Below are 19,639 nucleotides of genomic sequence, written 5' to 3'. Positions count from 1 at the left end.
AATGGGATTCAGAGCATCACGTGCTCCTCTGGGCTCTTGTCCTCCCGGGGGGTCTTCATAAAGAAACTGGAACACTCCACCGCATTTTGTTTTTTTTTTATAGTTTGTACCGATGGCCGAGCGAGACTTCAAATCTCGTATTCACATGGAGAACGAGCATCACAGAACTCCTGAGAAGATGGCTGTCATTGGTGTCCCACAATGGCAGACAACATCACAACATTCCTGACAAAGTGATGGCACCTCCGCTAAGGACAAAAGACTTACGGTGTCACCAGCACTCTACACAGGCGGAGGGCCAATGCAGTTTTGTCCGGTGCTTGAGACGAGTTGTCTTGGTGCCACGCAGGAGACACAAGTGCTGGCCTGTCCATCAGTCCGTCCATCGACACACACGTGCACATGGCAGACAGCAATTCCATGCCAGTCCAGGGGGTGGTGGGGTGCGCTAACCCTCTTTTTCGTTATCTCTACACACCAAACACGGGGAATCCTGCCTGGTCACGATGATGTCACGTCCGGCTCCGCCTCCCATGACGTCACTTCCGCCGACCTGCCTTATAAGCCACACCAGCTCCTGCATCTGTCAGTTCTGTTTTGGGCTCCACTCTGTTCACAACTGGGCAACATGTTGGCCTTTTTGCGGCCAGGACTTAAGCCTACGGGTGGCTGCCCCCAACCTTTTCTGTATGCCAATGCTGTTCATTTCACACCATCCGCCCATTTTCCAAACCCGCTAATCCAGAGCAGGGTCGCAAAGAAAGTTGAAGCCAATCACAACAAGCGTTGGGCACAAAGCAGAACCAATCCCTGGCCTGGTACATCTGAAGCGGAAATCGGCCAGGAAGCCCCAACTGACCCATCTGAACGCTCGGCCCACAGAGACGGAGATGAGAACAACTCTCAGTGGCGCCGAGATGGCCAACGGGTGTAAAGCATATTTTCAATTCCCCCGTGAGGCACAGACGAGTCCACAGCCACTTCAACGTTCACGCTGCGTCTGGCTGCCTCGGATATTTCATTTGTGTTCGTTCGTGTGGATTTTCCGGGGATGTGGAGGGCTTCTCTTCTGAGAGACACGCTGGGTTATTAAACTTGTTGTTGCGGAACGGGAATGGCGACGTCGCCGTGCCTTTGATGTGAAGTAGACTCTTCATCAGCTCGAGATGCCGCTTTTGCTTTCTTCTTTCTTTCCTTCCTTCCTTCCATCAAGTGTCACTTTCACTCAGGCTCTGTATATGCGGGGGGCTCTGCCTGATGTCTTCAAGTGTGTGCCAATGTGATCAGGAGGATTAGTCAGAGGCAGCGGGGAATGCAAATCACGAGTGCGGCAACAAACGTGCCAACACAGAAGGTGCTGCTTGTAACGTAACCAGCATGCAGTTAGCAGATGCTTTAATCCAAAGCGATTTACAAAGGAGGGCAACCTAATCGAGTAACCTCAGTGTGTTTCGAAGATGTGCAGAACGACACGTTCTAAAAGTTGATTATCACAAGAGAAAAGTGAGCACAACAGAAAATGAGCGACGATCTCCACGGAGATTCAACAGCACACATGGCAGATATCCACAGAACGCAGTTCAGATGAGGGTGGGCAGCACGTTCCACCAACAAGGAGCTACAAATGAAGGGAGTCTGGACTGGGATTTGATGTCACGCAGAGGTCGGCGTTCACTGGAAGACGTGAGGGGGCAGGACGGGGCCGACGACCTCACCAGTGTCTCCATATCACAGCTGCTGACCCACCAACTACTCTGTAGGCAGCCATCGAGGGTCTGACCATAATGTGTCCTGCACTATAGCGACCTGAAGAGAGGAGGGACATGCAGTCATCTTGGCGGGTGGAATACAAGACGGGGCGCTGCACTTTGGACCAACCACAGTGGCACGTACAGGTCCTGCTGCCAGTAGGCATCCTGCCACGACATAACTGGACCGGACGCTGTGCCGCCTACGCCGTCAGATAAGCTCCGGATTGTGAGTCTGTATGAACGTTTAGTCATTTGGTGAAGCCCTGCTCTGCTGTGAGTGACCAAGCCAGTTTTTATAAAGTTTTCACTGCCCACCACTGAAGGCACCCATAAAGGAGGGCAGAATAACGGAGGAGCAGCGTGACAGCCCCATGTACACCAAATAAGGTTATGGTGGGGCACTTAAATGTACAGTCAGAAGAGAAATTGGCCAAATCAGCCCCCAAACCCACAGTATCTCACACTCCAGCACAGTAGGTGGCAGTGGCGCACTTTTAAAGGGGATGCGGACGGCTGGAACCAAAAAGCAGTGGCAGCAGCAGCAGCAGCTTCTCTCAGGTTGTCATCAGGATGTGGCGGAGTTCATCATTCTTTGTGGATTTTGTCTTTGGATTCTGAGCTTTGGATTACCGACTGAACTTGGTAGCTTTTGAGTCTCTTCTTTCGGCAAACCCTCTTTTCTCTTTTTGCACTTCCTTTTGGTGTTTTAGACTTGTCTGTTCAAGCCAGAGGTTGACAGTAATCCTCCCTCTTGGGGCGCATTTCATATATTTTTGGGACTATTGAACTATTCGGATTTGTTATAGCCAGCCTCCCATATCTGGGCCTGCTAGGCTGAAAGCATGCTGGTAGTGGTTTGGGCTGGCTGCCTGGGGCAAGGCCTTATCTGGGATGGTGGGTGAAGGTCCTGGCTTGCTTTGTGGGACCTTTGGTAGGCCGCACACCCTAATTCAACGTGACTAAGACTCCACCTCACAACATGACCTCTCTTCATCGGCTGTGTAGTTAGGAGGAGGAGGAGGAGTAGAAGAAGAAGAACAACAACAACAACAACAACAAAAAGAAGAAGATCCTTGTGGAGGACATTGTATTGTGTCAAGAAAAAAGCCCGTGTGAAAAAATGTTTTGATAAACAAGTCTTTGTGGACCAGAGACCACTGCCAGCACTTCAGTTCTGGGTTGGGGGGTACAAGAAGCCCCCCAAACACCCACTGCAGAAATATTAAGAGTTTGTACTTCTCCTCCAGTAGCCTTCTTATCCTGAGAAAGTAACTTTCACCAAAAGCCCAAATAAACGTCGCGACATCTGAGTGATCAGGCTGGTTTGGCAACGCTAAGCCCACACGTAGGAATGAAGCAGCAGCAGTGACAACAGTGGCAGTAACTCTGGGCTCCCTGTGACCTCCAAAGGACACAAACAGAGTCCCGTCCTGATCTGCCCTGACAATCCAACGGTGGACGTGTCCCCTGCGGCTAGTACTGTTGGGTCACCACATTGTAAAACATCGTCATCCCAAGTCTCTCCAGTGTCACAATGAGAATGACACATGATGGCCGCCACTCAAACCCAACATGAGGAAAGGAGAACCGCAGCATTTGTGTCACCGCTCTTCACAAAATGTCCTGACTGACTGGTGACAATGATGTGGGGTACAACGGGTGACAAAAGGCTGCTCAGAAGTCACAGAACTTGGCACCTTGCAGCAAATCTGCTCCAGTGCTGTTGGCAGACTTAATCCTCTGGGCATGGATGGCGCTGGGAAACATGGAGTTTGAAAGTCTTTAGTTAAGGGGCATGGAAACTGTTGGCCTCCACTGAGACATTAGGAGTGTATTCAGTGGATATTTCATCATCATCATCATCATCTTCAGCCAGCTCTTCCTAGTGAGGCTGACCAGGCCAACATGTGCTCGGTGACTTCCTCCAAATTCTCCTGCTGAGCTCCTAGACGCACTCAGGGTGGTCCAGAAGCCAAATCCCACCAGAATGTCCTTTGTCTTCTTCCAGTGGTCCATGCCATATAGACCCCCTGAGGGAGAGGCTGGGGGGCATCCTAAATAGAGGCCTGAGTGCCTCGACTGACTCTGAGCAATCTGGAGAAGCAGCGGTACCACTCGGAGCCCCTCACCGTATGTTTTATGTTTGAGATGTCACAAAGCACATCTCACAGTTGAAATGCCGCTGTGAAAAGGGGGCTACACAGATGCCAGCCACAGAACAGGGCCAGCAGAGTTCAGGGGGCTGTCAGGGCCAGAAGGCCGCACTCCTGTGTTCACTTTGACATTTATACTGTTTGGGAAAAAAAAACCACACACACACACCACTAGATGGCGCAAAAGACCAAATCCGACAGAGTGGGCTCCATGACGTCCCCTCACAGGGCAGCGCAGGCGCAACTCGACAACAAGAGGGTTCACAGAAAAGTTTCACGAGCATCTCCGTCTGCTGACAATTCTTGGCTCCTCGTCTCCCGGTCCAGTTTAGGCCGGGCCTGTTCATGAGTTCAGCGGGGCTCAGGCAAAGATGGGGTGTCAAGACAACAAGCCCACCAGCAAAAGCTCGGCCTGGAGACGAGACTAAAATGGACTGACAGCCCACAACGCCTGAAAAAAGTAAAAGTCAATAGAGGCCTGTGCCAGCTGAGTCAGCTGACACACTGGGGGGGACACGGGCCTTAATCGTGGCAAACTGGTCATTATGGAGAGCAACAGCTGAGTACCCCATCCATCCTTTTTTTTTTTTTTTTAAACCGCATATCCAGGGCAGCTGGAGCCTATCCCAGCAAGCACTGGGCACAAGGTAGGAACAACATCGGGCAGGGTACCAGCCCATGACACGCACACATCGGGGCCAATTTAGCAATGCCAATCCACCTGTAGTATTGAAATGTGCCACAGAAAATGCAAAGCAAGTCACGACTAAGGGACTGTGATTACGGTTTGGCTTGGAGGATTCTGTACAGTAAAGTCACCGTGATGGCGGAATGATGTTGATTGGCTTCTGAAGGTCATCGGGGTCCGACCTGGTAAGCCCCTGATGATCCTTTGCTCTTTAGTATTGGAGATGGCATACGACATCAGAGTGTGTGGAGTCTGTCTGATCTCCTTGTATTTAAATTTACTGTAATTCAGTAAGCTGGGGGGGGTGTGTAAAAACCTGAACGTTTGTGCATATCGTGACAAAGGGGGGGGGGGCACATCCAGACTCCCGATGCCATAAAGTCACGTAGTGTGCATCCATACAAGAAAACACGACAGGCCCGCACATACAAACTCATTACCTTCCGGTCTTCTTTAAACAAGTCGGCTGCCAACGTGAAGTGCGGGACGGCGTTTTTACAGTGGGGGCACCCTGGAGAAAGAAAAAACAAAAAACAAAACAGGAAACACAAAATGAGAAACGGGAGACAAAATGAGTCGAGCCAGAGAGGCGGTCATCTGTAGCTGAAGCCCTTCTGTGTCATCTGAACGTAATAAAGGCGCATGGCACATCCTCAAAGCCACTCAGTCCCGTTCAGAGGCATGGGGGGCACCAGCCAATCCTGGTGGGCACCCAAACGAACATATACAGGGCCAGTTTTGAGTCGCCACCTACATTAATCTGTGTGTCTTCTGGGATGCTGGAGGAAAACCCACACTGGCGCACAGGGAGAACACGCAGACTGGACAGGAGCAGTGACAACATATGACACTGCATTAGTGAGGCAGCAGCGCTAACCACTGTGCCACCCTCAGTCTCTCAGCCTGCTGGGGTACAAGCCTTGAGTGTGCTTCGGGCTGAGATCAGCTGGACAGGATGCCAGTCTACCATAGGACACCCCCGGACAGACCGAGTGTCACTGATAAACCTGAGCAGGGCAGCGGACTGGCATCCTGGGTCCAAATGTCCTGCTCGTGTGTAACGTATATGCCATCCCTTTAGTCCCAAAGGTGTACAGGGTGGGCTATCTGGCGATTCTGACCTGGCCCACTGTGACTGAAGGAGTGAGCAGATGGCACTGACACCCCATTTAGACTTTGGCTTCTTCTTTACTCTCCAAGCGTCCCTGAGACCCCCACACACAAGGCCTTCACTGCAGGACTCTGAATGTCCCCCACCTGCGCAGTCGCCGTCCCCCTTTGTCATTGTTCCTCCCCCTCTTATTATGTGCTGCACTTACCCATTCAGCCAGGTGTTCACAGTAAACAGATGAATATTTCATGAATTCGGCATGGAGGACATTTCTGGACTCCCTTCGCCTGATGTAACGTTAAGTCCGCCGCCAGAACATTTCACAGAGCGGTGCATTAAAAGGCATTCGCCATTAAAAAGATCTTAAAAGGCAGCGACAGCTTTGCACGTTGCTCGATAAAACACAGCGCACCGCACTCCATTATTGGAGCCGAATAATAAAAAGAAAACACAAAAGCACAGCACAAGTGCGGAGAAACACGGTGGGACAGAAAAGCAGCAGCACGTAACACCCCCACAGACAGCCAAGCCAGGAATGGTGGGGGTCCAGCAAAAGGTCAGCCAAACCTGTGAGAACTGCAGAGGAAAACGGGGGCACCACAGTGAAGGAGATTCATGTGGACATGGGGGCTTAAAACCAGGACACCCCGGCAGGTCACAGGAGCACAAAGCAACCACCTCCACGTCACTCAGAATAGGGGGCCTGGTGTGAATGGCAGGAGGTGTGGATTGGCGTCCCACCCAGAAAGTGGAGTCTCGCAGTAATAGTGACGAGCGGATACAGGCGAGTGTCTGCACCAAAACTGAGACGCACATGTGGACCCATGGGGCACAGGGAGGGGCACAGAGTGGAGCAATGGGAGGAGCAATTGGAGGGGCACAGGGCAGAGCAAAAGGAAGGGCAGAGCAAAAGGAAGGGCACAGGGCAGAGCAATGAGAGGAGCAAAAGGAAGGGCACAGGACAGAGCAAAAGGAGGGGCACAGGGCAGAGCAATGAGAGGAGCAAAAGGAAGGGCACATGGCAGAGCAAAAGGAAGGGTACAGGGCAGAGCAATGAGAGGAGCAAAAGGAAGGGCACATGGCGGAGCAATGGGAGGGTCACATGGCGGAGCAATGGGAGGGTCACAGGGCGGAGCAATGGGAGGGTCACAGGGCGGAGCAATGGGAGGGGCACAGGGCGGAGCAATGGGAGGGGCACAGGGCGGAGCAATGGGAGGGGCACAGGGCAGGCCACACTCGCTCTCTTAACGCTGGGCCTCCAGTCTGTTCTAACTCTTTGACTCGGGTGTCGTCAGCAGCTTTCAGACCACAATGGGACGGAAGCAAATGACAGAGTAACTCGCGACACGTCTCACCGCTGCTTTAGTCCTCCAGCCTGCAAACCTGCGCACCTCCCTGCTCCGCCGCACCACACAAATCACAAAATGGAGTCCCCCTCCCTCACTGGTGACAGGAGCTAGTTGTAAAGCCAGGGGGTCTCCCCGTTGGTGGTCTGGTTGCACTGAGCACAAGACCCTCACATTTGGTACCAAAGTCGATGAAATGCTGGTGCCGTCCCATTTTAAAAATTGGGCTTTTCAGTGCCAGTGTACCACTCAACATTGGCATTATAAGCCACAAAATGTGGAAGCCATTAAGGAAACTTTTAACGGCTCTCCTTAATAAAGGAGCCCAGATATTATAATTATAATACTAATAATGTTTGATCAGTTATTAGGTGAACGCTAAATGAATAAGAACACAACATGGATACGCGAGCCACGTGTCCAAACCAAATAAAACGGGTGACGTTGACTCGCGGCCTGCCGATCTCCGCCACAGATCTTTGATGACTTTTGCTGTCCTTGACACAACGTGACATTTTTGTGTTGTGGGCTTTTTAAACAGCTGAGCGTTTCAAAGCTGGCATAAGCCGCAGCATGAATAGCAGACGACTGGCAGAATTACAGCAGCGTCCGTTCACCAGCTCGCTAACAGCCGTATCACGGTATTACAAGTCTGCAATAAAAATCTTGTGAACGCTAATTTCCGCACTGACAGGCAATCCGTCACTTGAAAGTTTTACTTCAATCAGCCTTAAATGATCCGGCAAAATCTAAGAGGCAAATTGACATCATCGGAACAAGCGCACCAAGAGGAGCGGCGCACACACACATCTGCCATTTCATTTCAAACGTGGGCCGATTCAGCTCGGCTTCACCGCACTGCGGCTGCAGTTACCAAAATCACCTCCATTTCCTTCAAGCTTGTCGTTATATTTTATTAGGTAAGAGAAAGATTTGGCTGTGGAGGTGACAGGTGCAGACAGACTAGTGGGGTTAGGGTGGAGGAGATGAGGCAGGAGATGCCATGGCTGGAGGTGGCACACGATATGAAAAGAATGAGGATACCCAGGGCCGTGGAGGCTGGAGGAGAAGATGTTGGGGAGAAACCCAGAAAACGGCCGAGGTGATCCTGACGACGAAAGTGGCTCAAAGCAAACCGTCACGGAGACTTGCTGCCACTGCTCACCACGGAGTTCCACAAAACGCACCCCCAATGAGCCGATGTACAGTGCGGGATGCCAGAGACCCCATGACATGTCACCTTAAAGTTGGTTTGATTATCACGAGTCATTCGGTCAATTCAGGAAACTCGTCAAAAGCTTTCTGACTCCTCAGCCATTTTCAGAGGCGCACTCAGCCCACAGGGGACTTCACTTTGCTCCACACAATCTCCCATCAATCCCTGCTGTGACTCAGGCCAAGTCCACATTGCCATGATTCCATTTAAAAACAAGAAAAAGTATCTCAACCCACACTTAAACGACCGAAAATACACGAGACGCATCCATTCACCCACACTGGGCACATGCGTGTTGGCAGAGACAGGAAGTGGAAGCGTCCTTAGTGCTAGACATTCGATTACACGAAGAACAGCAAACGGCGAACACAAAAAACAAAACCGGGCTGTGCTGTGTGGAGTGACGATGACATGGAATTGTCATTAGGAGTAACACACGAGTGTAATTATCCACCATTTTGGAATGTGGTTTTCTTCCATGAAAGGTGAGCAAGCAAATGTAAATACCAAATTGGATGGACTGGCATCCCAACCAGGAGGGAGGAAGGTTCCTTACCCAGATGGCAGGCCCCAGGGCATCCCAGCCAGATTTATCTGCAGTGCCATTCCTAGCCAGGAAGAAATAAAATGGAGGGACAGGGAAGGACGTTCTCCGGGGCTATTTATTCCCTCATCACTCATACTCCTGCAGGGCACCTTGGGAAATGTCGTCTTGGTGAGCAGCCCTGTCAGGGTATGTGGGTTCCACCAGAGGGAGCTGTAAGAAAGGCGCACGCATGAAAAGAGGTCCCGTCTGACCCGGAAGTGCTTCCAGGCTCTGGGTCTGCCATAAAAGAAGCCACCCGGCCTCACCCAGGTGAGCTGAGCCGAGCCAGCAGGAGGAGAGACGTCTGTGTCTTGGAGGATTGTGACTGGTAGAAGGTATTTGTGTCACTTTATTGAAGCTACTGACTGTGTGTCTGCACTGGAGTCTGGGACCCTGAGCTCCCTCTAGTGTTCACACAAGGAATGACTTATGGTAATGAGTAGGAGAAGGTCATGCAGAGAGGACAAACCAATCAGAGCCAGATTAGAGTCTGCGTCTTCAAAAGTCTCCATTTTGACCCACACTGCAACACTGAGCTCCGTCTTTAGAGGTTGAAAATTCTGGAGCAGTGGAGACAAAAGGTGAAAACAGAGACGAACGTCCGCGTTCTTAAATAAAAACGTAGTAGTGTGGACGTGGGCTTAATGTGTGCGGTCCACAGTGGTGCCCAGACAGGTCAGACGCACACCCCACCCCGTGCCACCCTTCTCCTTCTGTCACACTCTCAGCTGCACACGGTGTCACATGAAAGAGTGTGACTTGCACCGCTGGAGACATGCAGTGCCTCATTGTTGAGTTGTGTACCAGCTGTACCCTCTCTGTCTCCCACACGCCGCTGCACAAGGTGGCATGAGAAGGAATGAGCCGTGGTCTCAACCAATGCAGCCTGTAAAAAGTGGTTTGGGGCGAGAGGGTTTGATTCACTTGGGATGAAGTAAGTAATGAAGTCATGAGAGCTACTCACACGGGGCATAAAACATGACGAGGGCGTGCTTCTTCTTCTTCAGGAAGTCCTTGAAGTCCTCAGCTGCCAGGTGGCTCACATGTGATGGCTTCTCTTCCCAGGTCTGCTCTGGAGGAGGTGGCGCTTGAGGGCTGTAGGGGAAGAAGCAAACACAAGCAGCAAATTTAGAGACACTTCAGTGGCCAAAGAGCTTTACCATCGGAGTGACTCTGCAGGGAACAACTTGGAACTGAAAGATGACATTCATTAAAATCAAAACGAGGGCGTGGAGCAGACAGCCCTGCCATGATGACCAAGTGCAGGTCTCGTCATCAGTGCAGGCCGTTCTGCTGCGCTCTGCAGCTTTATGCTGGCTGGCCAGAAGGCAACGGTGGGAGGTGTCGACTGACCTGCGTGGCCCGCCGACCACCGGCAAAGTAAGTGGGCAGAAAACAAGACCGGACTGAACCGCTCGTCTCCCAGTTACACTTCACCAACCTGGCACTGTTGAGTAACGTCTCTGTGAAAGGCGCTACATGCAGCGCCATAAGAAAGTCCTCAGACCCTTCACAGTTACACATGTTGTTACGTTGCAGTGTTGCATTAAACCGCTTAAAATGGGAGGTCTGAAAACCAAAAGTGCACCGTAGGAGACGGACTTAGGAGTCATAGTGGACTATCAACAGTGTGCAGAAGCCATTAAGAAGTCTAACAGACTGTCAGGTTATATAGCGCCTTGATGTGTGGAGCACAAGTCACAGGAGGTTCTGGTCAAGCTTTATAACACACTGGGGTGAGGCCTCATCTGGAGTCCTGGGTACAGTTTGGGTCTCCATAAAGACATAACAGCACAAGAGAAGGTCCAGAGAAGAGTGACGAGGCCGATTCAGGGGTATGAAGGTTATGAAGAAACATTCAAAGAGCTGAGCCTCTTCACAGATTAAGGGGGAGCCTGAGTGAAGTGTTTAAAATGACGAAGGGAATTAGAGCAGTGGATCAAGACGGTGACTTTAAAATGAGTTCATCAAGGACACGGGGACAGAGTGGGAAACTTCACACAAACACACATGGAATAAGTGACCAAGTAGTGTGGTGGTCTGGAGGACTTTAGGGGCCTCCAAAACTCATTTGGACAGGACTGCTGAGCTTTGCTGGGCTGAACGGCCTGCTCTCGTCCAGACTCTTTGAATTCGTTTTTCCTCCTGTCAAGCAGCACACAATACCACGGAATGACAAAACGAAAAAAGGAGTTTAGGAATTTTTGAAAATCTACCAAATGTCCAAGCTGAAGTAACGTGTCTCTCACGGTCAGTCAGCACTTGAGACCACACAGGGTCTCTGCCTGTCTGTCTTAACCTCGACGATTCTGAAAAGCTACCAGTTTGCGAATGTCACCAAGGTGTCCTGTGCTCTCTTTTCAAGACATTTCAATGAAAACAGAACCTTCCCAACACATCTTCTTGAAGTATACATGTGTGTCCTGGTCCACTGAGAGCCAACTTATTTCACTGGGACAGACAGACGCGGCGACAACAGGCGATGCTTTTCAGACGTTCCGTCACTTGTCACACTTTATTCTGCTTTAAGGCTACGTTCACATTTCAGGCCTCATTGCGTAGTTTTGATTTTCTGCCCGCCTTGGCGGTTCACAAGTCACAAGTGACCTGCTGTATCAAACCGTAATGTGAGCGTGTCTGTCCCCTGAAATGGCACTCATGTGCACATTGATGCGTTTGTGCACAAGTCATCTGCGTCACCAACCACAAAAGGCATCATTATCTGTGAGACACCTCGTGGCATTGACACTGACAAAATGGCAGCACTAGTAGCTCGTGTATGCGTCGTATTTTGCTCTGCAGGATGGCCAACAGTACACGATTAGGTCAAGAAGGTGAAAAAATGCTGGCTGGCTGTGCTGTTTTTGCAGCTATTGCCGGGACTGCTGCCCCAGGAGATGTGTGGGGACGAGAATGGAGCCAGCAAAGGTGGGACCCTGACTGTTGTCACAGCTGTCACTCTCCTCCATTGTTGTTTTGCGGTGCTGCCTGATGACGACAGCACTCAGCCCACTCATAGAGGCAAAAACCCCACAAGAATCCTGTTCTGACCGTTCTCCTCCATGTCACATGGCCACAGATCAGACACGTATCCCAGCTAGGAGCACATACAAAAGTGACTCAAATCGGATTTAAAAAGAAAGATTGGACTTCTGAGTCCGCACAGACCTGAAAAAAATCAAATAAAGGCAAAGGAAGTCGGATTTGAGTCGCTTCGGCCTGGTAACGTGAAGGGAGCCTTTGTTATTAAGACAGAGCGCACAAATTGGGAAAACAGCCTGTGCAGCATATTGGTGAGCTGGAAACGTCTGTTATGCGTTTTAACGAAGCTGATGACGAATGTCTTGAGTGCCAGTCGATCTCTCACTGGTAAGGAGGACATTGATGTAGGGGCCATGCCAAGCGCTCATTTTTTTTAATTTATCACGTCAAATATCCCAGCGGTCACTCATCCATGCTTCAGGAAGCCCGTTACCATAATCACTTACACAGTTCATTGGAAGGCCGGATGATATTACAAGGTTATTATTCAGAAGGCCTGATTGAAACGAAATACATCTTGGATACACAAAGACAGGACCACCGGGCCGTGCCGGCGAGCAAATAATTCAATGAGGCCGAACTGAACATCAAAGCAAGGTCGAGATTATTTGTGACCGAAGCCATTTACAGCTACAGGCTAAGGCACTTAAAATGCTGTCCCAGCCACGGGGGGCTCAGGCGTGGTGGGGGGAGAAAAAAAAAAAAAAAAGATGAAAGTGAAAACACTGCGACGACTTCTCGTACATTCACACACAAATTAAATCCACATGGCGTATACTTGTACAGACTAATAATTAATCAATTCAAACGACACAAATCATACATTTCTAATAAAAACCCATCTAGCAAATAAAAAGGAGCCTGGCATGGCAGGGCAGTGGTTATGGCGGCTACTTCACAGATTCGGCCTCCTGGGGTCGACACCCGTGCTTGGCCGTAGTCTATGAGGAGTCTGATGTGAGGTGACGGGTTGTGGTTCCAAGGGTAACCAATCACTGAAGAGAGACGTAGAGATGAACGACCAATAGGGAGAGTCCCAGGATGTGGGATGTGCCCAGGGTGTTTAGGGAGCGGAGATGGCACAGTGGGTTACTGGGTAGGCCCGTAGAAAAACCGCTGTGCTGGTGGAACGGGCCTCTGGATCCAAAGGTGACATTTGTTTCCAGGACATGGTGAAGGTCCAGCTTTGTTGTTTATGTTGCTGCTTGAGGCCCCACGTTTAAGTGGCAGCCCTCTTACAGCACAAACGACAATGCGCTCAATTGGTGAAGCTTTATTTTAAAATACATTTACAAATTAAGGTGAACAGTAAAGACTAAAAGTACAGAACACAGCGAAGGCGACGCCTTGTCTTACTTGTGGAGCCACTCGATGATCTTGTCTTTGGTCCGGAGGTGCGGCAGTGTGAACTTCTCCTCTCCGTCCTCAAAGTACTTGACCGTCGGGAAGCCAGACACGTGGTACTTTTCTGCCGCGACTTTGTGGATGGTGGCGTCGACTGCTGCCAGGACTCCGGGGCTCTTTGTAGACAGAAAACAGATGGCGTCAGTTCAGCAAGCTTTTGTCAATTTCAGAAATGTCATTAAACAAAAAAGCATTTTACATAAAAAATTGGGAGTCATAATTGGCAACCAGGTGGGCAAGGCATCGGGGAAACGGCAATCTGAACTGAGTGACGGGAAGATGAATTGGAATTTCTCTCCAAAGGGACAAATGAATTAAACATCTCGGATGTGATGAGAACCAGAATCGCTTTACACAACATGCGCGGCCTAATTCACTCATTATGCTGAGCACACGCTAAAAGGTTTCATACATAATGCATGTCGCTATACTTTGCAGAGTCGTGATTACCTTCATAAAAACAAACGTACTGATACAAAGGTGCAGACGTGCAGCGGGACAGACAATACGATAACAAAAAAAAAAAAAAGAGCTACCAAATGGACGGGCACCATGAGGGAGACGCTAACCCTGACCGTGATTTTAAATACGAGACCAACCGGAAACCTAAACTCACCGCGTCTCTGGACCGCAAGCAGAATAAATAAAAAGACAAAAATCACTGTAATCCCGTAACTGTGGCATCCAATCAGCAAGGGGCTTTAATGCTTTTACTAAATCACCGAGAATCTTGGAAAGGCACACACACTGTAACCACGTTGTCAATGGCGCTCGTTTGCCTTCGTCCGGTGATCCTGTCCGTATTCAGTTGTTCTTTACGTCAACTAGCCGCCCTGACATCACGCTACAGGTGACTTGGATTGAAACGATCCTGTAACAAGCCGCACACTGAGTCTCGCTTATGGTGGCAGCTCAGGAGATGGGGAGGTGGCGAGATTTGAGCCACTGCAGTCCTAAAACTCGTCGGTCCGTCACGGCCTTTATTCCAGAATGTGATCCTCCGTCACCCCCAGCTCCATACGTCTTAAAACAAGTTCTAAAACGGGTGACAAAAAACGATTCATAGAATGGCAGTGCAGTGACATCACAAACATAACTTTAATAAGTAACAAGCACACGAAATGACTGTTCTTGGTGTTCTTTACCCCACGTAGTTTATAGTGATGGCCGAGAAAAGCTTGGAATCTCACATCTTCATCGAGAACAAAATTTCTGATACGAGAGGCATCTATGGCGACCAATGCCAGACAACAGCAAAAGGATATTAAAACATTTACCATAACGTATAATCCACACGTCAAGTCGCCCAGGTGTACGCTCACATCTCAGAGACGTGCATCTCGACTGAAATGTTAAATAAGCCACTTATGGAAAACGCCCTTGTGAATAAAACGGAACGCGCTCAGACGCCAGCGAGCACTGGAATTTTAGAGGCGCCTCCTGTCCCGACCGGAGAACCTCGGGATTAACAACACGGGTGAGCGGACCTTCTGTTTGTTGAAGCGTCTCAGATACGCACAAGTACGAGGCTCATTCTCCATGCCGATGTGCTCAGCCGCTCTTCTTGAACTTGTAATCTTTAATTGCGTTTGTTTCCTTAGTGAACTTTGGCACGGTGGACATTACATGATGGGCAATGTTAGCCAACGAATGGGCTCAACTTTATAATTCAAACGCTCGGCTGCGTCTGAGCACATTACATTTTCGTTTTGCGGAGGAGGTTTATTTAGCAATATTTTCGTAAAAATCTCCGTATTTGGGACGTTGTGAGCGCACGACTGGATGGCTTCACATGTGGATTGTGTGACACGAGTAACGTGCGGCCTTTTTTTCTTGAAAATGTTTGACGTTATTTGCTGTTCTCTGGCATAGACGTCTATTCTAGCAGAAACTTTTGTTATCCCCGTTCTCCGTTACAGGATGAGATTTAACGGTTTCTAGGCCATCACTACCTGGGAGTAAGAAACACGTCAAAAAAAAAAATCCATAAATATTTTTGGGTGGAGAATTCCTTTAAAAAAACACAAAAGAAATTCACAACATAACAAGTGAAACATATCTGGAAGTGCAAAAGAGCTCCAATCGTGACCGAGGCGATGCTTTGATTGTAATTCAGTTAAACGGTGCGTCGCTGCCTTTTTAATCTTACGTAAAAGGCCTTTGCTGCATTAAGCAATTCTTTAATGAGTTATCAGTGCGACTTCCCATCAGGTCAGCCACCAATGCCACCTGCTAATTAAAATGGTCAGGAGACACGCAGGTTTAATTAAATATAGCGCAGCTCCAAAACTTCAGCCATCTCCTCAAACCTTGGCCTGTTGTGGTCCACACTGCTTTAAAAAAACGAAACGCAACCTACCGAGAGTTGGGCGCACTGCAAGCGCACTCATCCATCCAGAGTGTTACGTGAGGCTGGAAGGAAAACGAAACCCGACACACAACAAGTGAGATCATCGGCCTCGGAGCCAACGCTTCCCGACATCCAGGAGGTGCTCGGGGGCCGGCATGGCCTCTACACACAGACCTGGGCAACAATTCAATCCCACCTTCTTCATAGTCCTCGGCGCTACAAAATGGCCGCTGTCCCTTATCGACACCTAACTGTCATCAAGTGGGACCCCTAAAGCATAAGCTGTGGACACAGCGACTCCTCTATTAATATGAGAACGTCAAGAAGTAAGTAAAAGGAATGGGCCTCGCACTTGACCTCTGCCCGTTCTATAAAACTCTATATGATGTGCTAAAGTAACGGACATGTTGGCTTCATGTCCTGATGCAGTCCCTAAGACACGTAAAGCTGAGAACTTTAAACGGCGTCCCTCAGCCAAAAGGGACTGGCGTTGTGAGAAGGAGCAGACACAGCAGTTAAGGGTGCAGCATTTGTTTTCACTCACGTGCTCATCCTTGTTGAGGACCTCAGCAGCTTCATCATAGTCTGGCTTCATTTTCTTACAGTGACCGCACCCTGAAAACAAGTCACAAGGGGCCATTAGAGGGAGTTGCATGAACTCACAGGCCTGTTACAAACACAACATTCTTCTTATCTTTAAATGAGAAACAACACGCCGTTCCTGGGCTTTAAAGACACGACCGCCGCCTTGCTTTATGGACTAAAGCCTGGCCGGAGCAAGCGGCCAAACTATGACCACGGTGGTCTATTTGCTCGTTTCCAGACCTTTATTGAGTCTGAGCCCACAAATTACAAGAACAACAAACCCCAGGGGGCCTAGACATGAGAAGTGGGGCGGCCAGCCAGCCGGCGGAGGTGTAGGTGGCCTGCCACTCGTATGCAGAGCCGTCTTGTCACAGGTGACTCTTTTATGTACACCACACGTTTTGTTGGTACTTGTATGTTTCTCTCCTGGCTCCTCCTTTCTGCAGATGGACAGACAGAACTTTAATTGTCCCAAGAGTGAGATTTCGCCATCATAGTTTAAATATTACACATTCTTGCTTTTTGCTTTCCCTGTTATGCTTCATCAGGATTTTTTGGGCCCTGCCAGGAGAAACACAGAGAAGCTGCTTTATTTCCAGAAAGTTCTCGCATATCTGGGCTGGGGTGAAGGACCGAGTCCCACTGAGTCCCACTGATTGGCTTGTAGTTCAAAAACAATAAGAATGGTCAGCACACAATGGCACACACTGCAGGACCACAACTCCAGGATGTCTGACTGGCTGTCCACCATCTACATTTATGTACACTCTGGTGGCACCAGGAGAAGAAAGTGAACAAGGACCAAGAGCATCAAGGCTAACAGAGAAAGAAAAGAAGAGGAGGAGCAGCACACAGAAACAGTGACAAAGAACGGGACAGAAGGACCAAGTGACGCGTGTCTGGACCACTGCAGCTACATGCCTTAATGTTGATGTGGACCATATGGAGCCCCGCTCAGCTCACCGAAATCGCAGAAAGGTTCGGGTATTTTGAAGACCTCGGTGAAATGCATTGAAGTTAATTGAGAAGGAGAAGCTGAGCCAGTTTTAAGTGGAGTATAATGGTGCAGTGGTCTTTAAGGTGTCTTTGAGGGCAAACCAAGCATCTGCCAACTATGCTGGCCAGAAATGTGGCCTGAGCTGTGAGGCAGGAGAGCTAACCAATGAACAACGAGCTTCCGGGGGTTCAGGACAGTAACATCCGTTACCGAAAGTGGCAAGAGGAGCACAAAGCATAAACTCGCTGAGCCTTCACCCCACAAGCCCCCTGGCACTTAAGAGTTACAGAAAACCGGAGGGAGACCAACAGAGAGGGGCAGACGAGGGAGCCGTCTGGTGCCTGCAATCAGCAGTAGGGGACAGCACTTCTCCACTGACGCGCCCACCAGCTGATAGGACAGGAGCGGCAGTGCCAGCAATGGTGCCCCTGTAAACACTGCATTTGGGGCGTCTGGGTGATGTTAGCAAGCAGCGCGGCGGTCTTCCAGGAGGGGTTGGCAGAGGGTGCGGAAGAGGAAGAACAGCTCGCCGACCAACTCTGGGTGTGTATCCGAGGCCTGGCTTCCATTGGCAGACACGGTGCCCATTATAAAGGCAGGAAGTGTGGTATAGTGGTTAAGGCTTTGGAGTTCAAATCCCACTCCTGACACCACTGTGTGACCCTGAGCAAGTCACTTGACACGTCTGAGCGCCAACTGGAGAAACCACAAGAAATGGAGCCGACTGTGTCTCAGTTGTTGTAAGTCACCTTCAATAAAGATGTTGGACTTTGGGGGTTTGGCTGTCCCATCCAACACTGGCTGCTACAGCTCAGTGATGTCAATCCCACAGGGCACTGGAAAAAAAAAACAAAAAAACGGTGTGCCAAAGTCGGCCCAATGGCACATCTTCATGAGAAAAATTCAGCTGACATTTTGGCGACATTCACCAATCAACACTAACGCAGAATTCTTCACAAAATGATTACAGCAGAACCCCAACTTATGCAAACTCCTACACGAGTTGGCAGCAAAATATACAAATAAAACTTTAGGACGAGTGTGTAAAAATGTAGCTAATGCACCACTCGGGGGAGGTGCTCTTTTCCTGATATTGTGCCACGTCTGTCACATGACTGTCTCAATATGTCTGTCTGTCACATGACCGTCTCCTTGCACTTTCAGCCTGCAGTGCCAGTAAGGAGGAGGTGCTCACCGGGTACTCTCACTGCCCCCATACCCACCAGTGTGTAAAGAGTCCCACACGCTTGTGCTAAAATTGGTGGCATAAGAATGTGTAAGATGGCAGCGCGGCGTGGTGGTCAAAGGGTAAATCCCACTCCTGACACCACTTTGTGACCTTGAGCAACTCACTTCACCTGCCTGGGCTCCAATTAGAAAAACAAAAAGAAATGGACCCAAGTGTCCCCCTCAGGTGTTGCAAGTTGCCTTGGATGTCAATGTGTGCCCCGTGACACTTGCGTTCTCTCACGCTAACGGTGGGAAGTGAGGAAGAGTGCAATACGAGCATGTTCTGTACACTCACCGTCACATCTGCTGACCAATCGATGACAGCACACAACACAACATCCTCTTGGTAGGCCTCACGTCTACTGAACCAGAGGTGGCTCCTGTCGTTTGTCACACGCCAGTCACCAACCAAGGAGTCACAGTAAGGAGAACAGTCAGGAACTGTCACATCTGAAGGACTTAAACAGCGAAGCACCAAGGACGGCTTTTGGGAGCGTGTCTGGAAACTCGGATGATGATGATGATGATGATGCTAACGTTTTGAGTTTCTCTGGTTCATTCACGTTTAATTTCTTATGCCAGACTGCCAGCAGTTACAAAAAAGTAAAACATAAACTTGGCTGCACCCTGAACTACCCAACCTTCACACTTGATAGCATCAGTTACACCACAGCCGACCCAAGTCACACTGCTTACTGTGGTACCAGAGGTAGCAAAGCACAGGGTGCCAATGCAATGCAGGGTACACCCACGGGCAGTGCCAACTTACCTGGCAATACGGGAGGAACACTGGCACGCAAACACAGGACTTTATGTGCTTAGCGCTGTGGCTCCAAGCTAAAAGGGCAGACAGAGGTGACCTTTCTCTCAGGACGGCGCAGGCTTCTTCAGTTATACAAGGAGATTTTTTAAAGTCCTTGTGACGTCACACACTGGGAAGCGGGCCAGGGACACGGCGTAAACACAAAACTCCCAAAAGCGCCTCTGGAATAAAAAAACACGCTACGCCAGCCAGAGCCAAAATATTTTTTCAACGATGAAATCCACCGAGTGACTCTTCTGTAGCTGCCATGAGTTCAGAAGTGGAAATGCTGCTGTAAATCCAACCCAAAACTCAGCGACCCGACTCTCTTCTACAAAAGGCAACATCTGGAGCTTTCTTAAAATGGCAGCACCTCAC

The 19,639-nt window shown here is 49.7% G+C and overlaps 1 protein-coding gene across 2 annotated transcripts in view; it reads right to left on the bottom strand.

Annotated features, from left to right (window-relative positions):
* pdia5 (protein disulfide isomerase family A, member 5) overlaps window positions 1-19,639 on the bottom strand; it is a 140,488-nt gene that overhangs the window by 4,402 nt on the left and 116,447 nt on the right. For both annotated transcript variants that reach the window (XM_051930315.1, XM_028808079.2), the window contains 4 exons: window positions 16,192-16,262; window positions 13,250-13,413; window positions 9,816-9,946; window positions 5,033-5,103 (listed from right to left, as the gene is read on the bottom strand). In XM_051930315.1, coding sequence (XP_051786275.1) covers window positions 5,033-5,103; window positions 9,816-9,946; window positions 13,250-13,413; window positions 16,192-16,262 — 437 coding nt within the window. The remainder of the gene's footprint in view (window positions 1-5,032; window positions 5,104-9,815; window positions 9,947-13,249; window positions 13,414-16,191; window positions 16,263-19,639) is intronic.

The sequence above is a fragment of the Erpetoichthys calabaricus genome, chromosome 8 (genome assembly GCF_900747795.2).
Source record: "Erpetoichthys calabaricus chromosome 8, fErpCal1.3, whole genome shotgun sequence".
Taxonomy (NCBI): Eukaryota; Metazoa; Chordata; class Cladistia; order Polypteriformes; family Polypteridae; genus Erpetoichthys; species Erpetoichthys calabaricus.
Note: the sequence above shows the minus strand (reverse complement) of the source record. Positions and strands in the feature narration are given on the sequence as shown.